The 9,525-nt window shown below is 38.1% G+C and overlaps 1 protein-coding gene across 7 annotated transcripts in view; it reads left to right on the top strand.

The window, feature by feature from the left end:
* Positions 1–9,525, top strand: part of PIAS1 (protein inhibitor of activated STAT 1) — a 73,793-nt gene that overhangs the window by 831 nt on the left and 63,437 nt on the right. The window contains exon 2 of one of the 7 annotated variants that reach the window (XM_087877912.1): positions 1,572–1,623. The exons of 5 other annotated variants lie outside the window; for them this stretch is intronic. Coding sequence is in view for 1 of the 2 variants with exons in the window: in XM_034435474.3 (XP_034291365.1) it covers positions 1,537–1,623 (87 nt within the window). In the remaining variant the exon portion in view is untranslated. Of the gene's footprint in view, positions 1–420; positions 1,624–9,525 lie in introns of those variants that run through there. One more of the 7 variants, XM_034435474.3, reaches the window with a different exon arrangement.

The following is a 9,525-nucleotide window of genomic DNA, read 5'->3' as shown; positions in this document are numbered from 1 at the left end:
GCCCCAGGGACCCGTGCCGGCTTTGCCCCGGGAAAGGCTGGGAAAGTCTCTCGGGCTCGGGACGGGAAGAAGCGGAGAGGGCGCCTTGTCGTCCAGGGGTTTCCCTTTCCTTTTGGCCAGACGGGGCCGGACGGAGGGCGGGAGGGTGAAGGTTTTCTTCCTCGGAAGATGCGTGTGCGCGGGACGCCAATTGGGGTCGTGTGGACGCGGCGCGCTCGGCGAGGGGCGCCATCCAACGGGCGGGCGGGCGGCGATGTCAGTTCGCGGGAGTTGGGGCCGGAGTTGCAAGGAAGGAAGCGGGGAGAAAGCGGGGCTTCCTCGGCTTCTCCCTCTCCCGGCTTGCGCGCATTTCCCGGCTCTCCCCCCCCTTTCTCTCCGTCCCTCCCTCCCTCCCGAAAGTTCAAGCTTTTCCGAGCTCTCTGGAAGGCGAGAAGGGGCGGAAGGAAAGCGGATTCCCTCCTACTCGAGAGGAGAGAGAGTAAAAGGGGGGCATCTCGCCGGCTCCTTTTTTCCTACGGAGACTCCTTCTGAAGGGCCCCAGGGATGACAGCTGGAGGAGGGATGGGGACCCCCGTGAGAGAAAATAGTTTAAATATCTCTGGGCGCTTAGCAGCCTCTCAAGAAGTTTTTCTTTTTAAAGCAATATCCCTTTTGTGAAAAGAACGTTTGATGTAGTTATAAGATTCTTAGCGTTTCAATTTCCTGTTGGGGTTGCACTGAAGTGTTTTGTAATATTAATTTCCTTTACTTAATTATTCATACGTTTGGTGATGATAAAAGGATTTTTGGGGGGATATATTCAGTTACAGCGCTTAATATTTTCATTTATTACAAGGCTAGCTAGTTTCCATGAAATACAACAAATGCCTGAAGTGCAAAGTGAATGCTTAATTTAAAAAGTCTTTAGTGCAGATGGAAGGCTTTTTTTTTTCTTGTACAGAGTTTGGGTCTTTATAAGCCACAAGGTAAGTCAAATTTGTACATCAGCATTCAGTCAGAGGTAATGTAAAAGCTTTCTGAAGAGCAATAGCTGCAGCATGCTATATTAGATGCTTGGTGTAGGTTTAAATAGGGATGAGGCTGGAAGGGAAGACAGGATAGTTGTGATAACAAGTATCTAATAATTAACAATTATAATGTGTTGAAAACCTATTGTGCTTGCTGAGACTTTTTGAGATTTTTGATGTACTGGTGCCAGAGGGCCTCTAGGTATCTATAAAGATCTTTTTTCATTCTTCAACTGTGCTTTGATCTTTCAGGAGTTTGTATACAAAGTGGTGGCTATTTTCTTTGAATGGACCCTGTTTATCACCTCCCCCTTGCCTTTGTGCTTTGAAGAGAGAAGTGGAATTTTGCTGGTCTGGAAATAAGAGTCTTTAAAAAAAATCCCCAAGCATTGTTTTTAGCCAGCTGTTGTAAAGCATAAAAACATTTATCTGTTTTCATTCATTCTTTGAGTGGCTTCGTTAATCTTGGCTCTGATTGGCTGAGATGATGGGCTCATTAGGGAATAGTTTTAAAACCTGACTGTTTTAGATGGCAAAACATTCCTCCTTTTCTCTCTCTTCAAGGTCCTGTGGAGAAAGCAAATTTATATCTCAGGGATATACATTTTTTCCTTCGGTAAGCACGAGAAAATGACTCAAAACAACATTAAAAGCACTTTTTAAGACATGAAATTTTCCCTGCCATCCCTCTATCTTTCTTTTCCCCTGCTCATTTGCCAACATTAGGTATTCTGTTCTCTCTGTAGCATATGTCTGACGTTGATTTTTATTGCTTCCTTTGGTGTTAACATAAATTTTAAAATATGCAATTGTTTTTTAACATTTAACACAAACTCAAGGCAATTTACAGAATATTAAATACTAAAACATTGTATACATTTAAAACTAAAATGAGGAATACAAGCAAACAAAATCAATTGAGAAGACTAAAACTTAGAATCTGATCCACCTCACAGGGACGTTGTAGGGAAAATAGCCTCCTGTTTGTATGGGAATATGTCCATTGTCTTGAATTATTTGTAAAAATAATAAAGGGATAGAAATAAAAAAAATATCTAGCAGAGGTAGAACAGAAGACAAATATTTTTAATGCTTGACTTAAAAAAACAATTGAGGCCAAAATTTCCATTGTGAAGAAGACAGTTGCTAAATGAATTTTGCCTCATTTTATGACCTTTCTTGCTATAATTAAGTGAATTACTGAAATTATTAAGTTAATAACATGGTTGTTAAGTGAATCTGGCTTCCCAATTGACTTTGCTCATCAGAAGGTCTCAAAAGATGATCACATGACCCTGGAACACTGCAACTGTCATGATGAGATGTTATCCATTCAATTGCATCAGACTCTTGGCAATTCTGTGGGTCATAATACATGCCATCATACATAGTGTCATAATACATGCCAGTCCCAAGCGTCTGAATTTTGATGACATGACCATGGGGATGTTGCAATGGTTGTAAGTGTGAAAAACAATTACGTCACTTTTTTCAGTGCTGTTGTAACTTTGGTCACTAAACAAATGGTTGTAAGTTAAGGACTGCCTGTAGTTCCCCTCTTTTTGCTGTCTCCAAGTAAAGCAATTGTATCCAATATTGTGAAAGTGGTGAGTGATGCGAAAGTAAATTTGGAATTTCCTCTCACTTTCTAAATGGATTTGGCCGATGTAAATGAAGGAGAAAGTCTGATCTGGTGGTGATCCTTTTGTGGTCAAATAGCTCCAAATAGCCTGTTCCTCTGTTCCTATCAGAGTTGACTGTTTTGAGGTAGGAAAAGAAGCTAGTTATCTTACTAAGATTGTAAAATATTTTACTACAAATCGTTTTATGCACATGCTTATGTTTATATCACATTTACATTTAGAATAGAATAAAGCTGGAAGGTCTTCTAATCCTGCCCCCTGATCAAGCAGCAGAACCTATACTATTTCAGATAAGTGGCTGTTTAGTCTCTTCTTAAAAACCACCAGTGGTGGAGCGCCCACAATTTCTGGAGGCAACTTCTGTTTCACTGGTTAATTATCTTCACTATTGGGAAGTTTCTCCTTAATTCCAGGTTGCTTCTCTCCTTGATTAGTTTCCATCCTTTGTTTCTTGTCCTGCCCTCTGGTGCTTTGGAGAATAATTTGACCCCCTCTTCTAAGTGACTGTCTAGTCTCCTTTTAAAAATCTCCAGTGATGGAGCGTCCATGATTTCTGAAGGCAAATTTATACAAACAATAAAGGATATTAAATGTTTTTAAAAATTAAGAGCCACTTTGGTGTAGTATTTAAAATACTGGTCTAGAAATGAGAAGACTGGGAGATTTGGGTCTTCTTTAGGCATGAAAACTGACTGAGTAACTTTGGGCCTGTCCTACTTTCTCAACTCAGCCCCCCTCACAGGATTGTTGTGGGGAAAATAGGCAGACCTATTCTCACAGCCTTGAGATGACCAAAACATATATTTAAAAAAGGTAGGATAAAAATAATGATTATAATTGTGTGGGAAGGTTATTCAGATATTCTAGATCCAAGTTGTGTAGAGTTTTCTAAGTAAATATCTGCTTTTAAAGGAAACTCTTCCAAGGCTTGTTGTTGGAGCATCCAAGAACAAGGTGGTAGCCAGGAGTGCTTAAATTACTGTATGCATTCCTGTGAAATTGCACACTGTTTTCAGTTTTGACTTTTCTGCTGGAGGGATAAAACTGGTCAGGCTTAACAGGATGAGCAGATGGAAAAAATTCCCTTCCCTTTTTTAATTTGGGAAGGTAATTTAAATCCAAGATGAGCTACTTTTGTTTATATTTGGGGTTGTTTTTAAATGGACAATCAAGCCTGTTTCCAATCTGCAGGGAAAATACCTGTTGCATGGTTGAAAGTTTTTTAAAACTTCCTGTATGTCTTTGCATATTGTGTATAGTTTGAATTAATATTATAGTTCAGAGATGGATAGCACTTCTTGAATGCTAAAATTACAGATGGGGTCTGAGAAATCCTTTTTGGAAGGGGGAAGGCAAACATTGTCTTAAGGAATGGCAGGGCCTACAAATAGTTGTATGTTCCAAGGGGCAAAATCAAATTTAGATTGCATCAAATATTGGTATTAGTTTCCTTATAAAACAATAGCTGCATTCCGTTCTAGTCTGCACCAGTCAGATGCCACCTCATGTAAGGTACAGTATATGCCCTAAGTGTGGATGCTCAGAGAATTGGACTCTTATAAGAAGAGTTTGTGGAAATTGGGTATGTTTAACTTTGTGGCAAAAAGTCATAATGCAATCATAATCACCCTCTTCAAATATCTTAAGGGTTGTCACACAAAGAAAGTAAAGGCCTGTTCCCTGTAATTTGGGACAAGATATAATGTAATATATTTTAATTACCGGAAGGAAGATTTTAGCTGAGAGTAAGAAAAACTTCCTGTTGTAAGAGCAGATTGAGAAAGAGGAAAGTGCTGCTCTTTCTTGGATAGAACATAGAATAACAGAATTGGAAGGGACCTTGGAGGTCTGTCCAATTAATTATGTATGACTTTCAAATAATAATAAGAGTTTTAATTTACAGAATACATGACGAAGTGATGGGTATAGAAGGAGCAAATAGTAACAGGGAGGAGCCGGAACGGAGGACTAAAGGGGCCCAAAGACAGGAAGAACAGGAAAAAGTTTTAGAGGAAGGAGACAAAGAGGAAGAAAGGGAACTTCAAGAGGAAGAAGGAGTGAGAACAAGAGCTAAGAGAAGGGACAGGAAGTAATAGAATATCACGCAGTAGAACCACAAAGAAATGGAACAGAATTTAAAATTTTTATCATTAAATGTAAATGGTCTTAACTCTCCGGCTCAAGCAGGAGACCCTGTACCATTCCAGACAAGTGGCTGTCCAGTCTCTTTCTGAAAGCCTCCAGTAATGGAGCACCCACAACTTCTGAAGGCAAGCTGTTCCATTGGTTGATTGCTCTCACCATTAGGAAATTTTGGGTACACATTGGTTAGGCTGTAATTTGTATTTCTGCACTAAGCAGGCAATTGGACTCTGGCTCCGTCCGATTCTGACCCCATAATGTTACTGTGATTTCAGTTGCATGCAGTTCCCAAAGGAAGTAAGTTGGAATGAACAGCTGCATTTTTTCATCTCCTATGACTTTCCATGAGCCATGGAAACAGCTACCTTAAGATACACAATATCCCACTTTAGGCTTTGCAAGCAATATAAATGACAACTTTTTATCCTTTTCACATAAGTTCAATACAAGCATTAAAATAAAATAACTGACTTTTTCAGAGTACTCTCCATGCTTCCCCATTTGGTACTCAAATATCAGATTTATTTTGGGATGTGTCCAGGCAAAGTTGCAGTGAATTCTCATTTAAATCAACAAGACTTGGGTCATGGCTAGATTCTGTGGATTTCTCCAAATAATGTGATCTGGATTCAACCCACTATAGGAGTATTTCTGTTTTACTATAGCAATAGCAAGAGCACTTAGACTTATATACCGCTTCATAGTGCTTTACAGCCCTCTCTAAGTGGTTTACAGTCAGCCTCTTGCCCCCAACAATCTGGGTCCTCATTTTACCCACCTCGGAAGGAGGGAAGGCTGAGTCAACCTTGAGCCTAGTGAGATTCGATCTGCTAAACTGCCAAACTGCTGACAGCTGGCAATCAGCAGAAGTAGCCTGCAGTACTGCACTCTAACCACTGCGCCATTATGGCTCATGTTTTAGTAAACATCAGCTTTCAATCTGTCTCCAGATTGTTTTTAAATTTTTTAAAGTTTGGTACTATGTTTTAGATGGAAAAGAAAAGACCTAATTGTATCTTCTGTTGTTTTTATAAACTGAGGAAACTGCTTTAATTGCTCAGTTGTGTTTTTGAGAAGTATGGGAATTTTGTACTCTTTGGCATGCTTTTTTAAAAGTTCTTTTTGCTAAAGTATTAAAGCAGTTATTAGATGGTATCTGTAAGTAACTCTGGTACTTTGTGTTTTTGTCATTAATGATTATTTTATAGCTGGAAAACAAATCCAAAGTTTTGTGATATCAGATTTATAAAGATTTTTATAGAGAAAAAGAAAAATACCAGTTTTAATTGGTGTGTAAACCTTATAATCTATTTGGGATGGATATCAGTTGGCATCAGTGACGGTTGTGTGGTGGTGATTCTTATGATCTTTAATTGCAGATATTTATATGTATTTTTGAATGGTTGTCTTTGGTGTATTGCTATAGTAAGTCACTTAGATTCATTTTTATAGAAAAGGCATAAAAGTATTTGAAAATAAATAGATGGTAGTACTTTGAACTGATGAGCTGCTATATTGGGGAAACAAAAATAAAACTTTATAAAGATTTGGCACAGAAATCAAATAAATTCCATCCATTAGTCAGCTGTTATGGCAACTCAGTTTCCAAACATGCAATGGGCATCAGGATGTTTATTCTTTAAAGAAACAACTCTCCACTCCTCAATTTCAGGTCCTGATTTAAAAAAAAATTCTTGAACATTTTCCATTGGGGAACTCTACCTTAAACTTAGTTACCGGAATTTATAGTACAGTTTCACGGTTCAAATTCTGAAATGTGTTACACAATAAAATCAATTTAAGTGAACAGTGGCGTTTAGATGCAGTTAGCCAACTATCAGTAATTTAAAAAGTTTTTATTCCCCCATGCTACCAGTGCAAATGTCAAATAAACAGCTTTGCATTACTACGGGAAAAATAGGCCAGTAATAGGCCATAAAAATTAGAATGCAGATTTTATGCACATGTAAATATAAACAGTGTGTACATACTGTCTGAAGGATTTCATGCTTAATTAAAAGTACCTTTCAATGATATTTATAAGGTTATTGGTGGAATTTTTTATTAATCCATTCTTTAATAAAAGTTGCATATTTTTCAGAATGTTTTTGTTAGGTTAAAGATGTTCCATATAAAGAGTCACCGATGGTTGCTTTTGAAGGCATGAAGTTATTTTAATTTTTTTGTGTAAAATTTGTTAGTTGAGCTTTTTAGGATAGTATTTATAATCAGGCAGACAAGAGAGGGAAAACAAAACCAAGTAGTTGATTGTATGAAGAAGAGAAACTGCAAAGAGGCTGATAAAAAAACAATTTGAGACAGCATAATTTGAGATAAAGCACTGGAAAGAATGTCAGATAACTGAGAATTTAATTTGAGGGATGTTTACATTAATAGTAAATATAAAAACAAAGTATTTAAATATCTTAAATTCACACTAATTTAACTTTGGCTGTATCTTTTTAATATCCAAACCTGATATGTCAAGTTTGAGACCATTAGAGTTTTAATCATGAAAAAAGGCTATTCTAGAAGAAGGTGGCAGGAAGTCAGAAGAAGCTGAAACTCACAAGCTGTATGAAAGTTGTCAATGCAGTGAGGAAGGGAATTCACGTTATTAGACTATTGTGAAATGTTATAGGGGTGCATGTTAATTTTCCATTTCAAGCCATTAATTCTGGAAATTTAAACAAAGTGACACAGAGATGGCTAGAATGCAAAATAAGACAGACAACTTGGTGGCAAATGGAGATATGGGAATTGGTTTTTACCCTAGAGATACTGATTTTCAGTTTAAAAAGAAAATAATTTGTTCCGTCAGGAAACTTAGAGGAGCAAGATGGAGAAGCAGGACTGAAATTTGAGGTTGATAGAAACACAGTAAGGAAGAATGAGTTTAAATCTCAAGGACCAAATGAATCGAATCTTAAGGTTCTGAAGATTCTAACTGTCAACTATTTTGTACAGGTAGTCTTCAAATTACAAGGGTTCATTTTGTGACCATTCAAAATTACAATGGCAATGAAAAACCATAACCCTAAACAACCTGATCGTTGGAATGGAATTTGGTCACTAACCAAAAGTGGGTGTAGTAGATTTCAAACAGAACATGAGCTAGCAATGTAATGTAGCTACAAAAGCACAGTGTTAGGTGATGGTGGCGCAGTGATCAGGCTACTTCTGCTGATCACTGGTTGTCAGCAATTTGGCAGCTCAAATCTCACCAGACTCAAGGTTGACTCAGCCTTCCATCTTTCCGAGGTCGGTAAAATGAGGACCCAGATTGTTGGGGCATTAAGCTGACTCAGTAAACCGCTTAGAGAGGGCTGTGAAGCACTGTGAAGTGGTATATAAGTCTAAGTGCTATTGCTATCAGCAGAAGTGTAATTTTCAAGCTAAGAGAGGCAGTTTCTACACTCTTACCGTTGGTCAGATCTCTCCTGGTTGTTTAGAGAAGAGCAGTGAGGATGACCAGGGACTAAAAGCCCTGTGGGAGAGTCCTATCAATGGTCACTGGGACTGCCACAACTGCTCTTGTAAGTCAGCATGGCCACATAACATTGTACATTTGTAGCTGCATTGTAGCTCAGCCCCAGAGCTGGTCTCAATTATTGATACAGTACTTAAAAATAAAATTGAAGGAGGATATGCTGTTTAGTGAGGCTGGAAAGAAATCTTGATGAGGCCCTTTGTCCTGAAATATCTTTTGTGTCTTGAAATGAATATTGTATATGGCTGCAAGGCTGGAAGGATTAGGTACCCTACAAAATTAAATAGAGGTAGAAGTTTGGCAGCAAAATGAGGGTTGGATGCCTTAAAACGGTTGTAATGCCTCAATGGTTAGTGCTTCAATGGTTAATGTCAAACCACCCTGAATTAAAGATGAAAGACTTCACTTTGTTCATATCTTGGGCATTCCATTTCAAGGTCAGTGGCAGTGCACAGAGGCCAAATGCCAAAAAACCTATCATTGCCCCAACATATACAGACCACATTGATTCTTGTTGTTGAGAGCATATATCCTGATAAATTATGGTGCCTTTCATTTATATCTTCTGGGATCATATCTAGCAAAGTATTTACGGTTTTGATTCCAATTTTATTCCCACAATTTTCTGAATGTTTTGGAATTCTGCCATCTTTCTAAGGTTCCTATTTTAAAATTGCTTTTTATTTTTACAATTTACAATTACAGGTTGTCCTCGATTTAAGACCATAATTGAGCCCAAAATTTATGTTGCTAAAATTTATGTTACTAAGCAAGGCAGTTAATGGCACTTTTTAAAGTGTCTTTGTAACGGTCATTAAACAAATGGTTGAAGACTACCTGTAGTCATGGTAGATTAAGCAATTAATTAAGCAATTCTTGTTTTGTTTTTTGTCTGTTTCTTTAATACAGATGTGCCATATTAATGGCATATATAAGCAGACCTTTCTCAAGGGGATCCTGCTGTTTTGCTAGGAAGAAGAAGAATCAGGCCTTTCATACTATAATTGTCTTTGAATAAAAAGAATCTCGCAGTGAAGCTAGTGGTGAAATGTGGGAGTTGCTTTTAAGGGGCTTAAGAGAGCCAGTTGGTTAAGTGGTGAAGGCACCAGGCTAGAAAGCAAGAGACTGCAACTTCAAGTCCTGCCTTAGCCATGAAAGCCAGTTGGGTGACCTTGGGCCAATCACTCTCTCAGTCCAATTCCCTCACAGGGTTGTGGTTTTCAAGAAAGTACCTGTGTTTCCC

The sequence above is a fragment of the Pantherophis guttatus genome, chromosome 13, assembly GCF_059756535.1.
Source record: "Pantherophis guttatus breed Tessera chromosome 13, ASM5975653v1, whole genome shotgun sequence".
NCBI lineage: Eukaryota > Metazoa > Chordata > Lepidosauria > Squamata > Colubridae > Pantherophis > Pantherophis guttatus.
The sequence above is the reverse complement of the archived record's forward strand: the minus strand, read 5'-3'. Positions and strand labels throughout refer to the sequence as shown.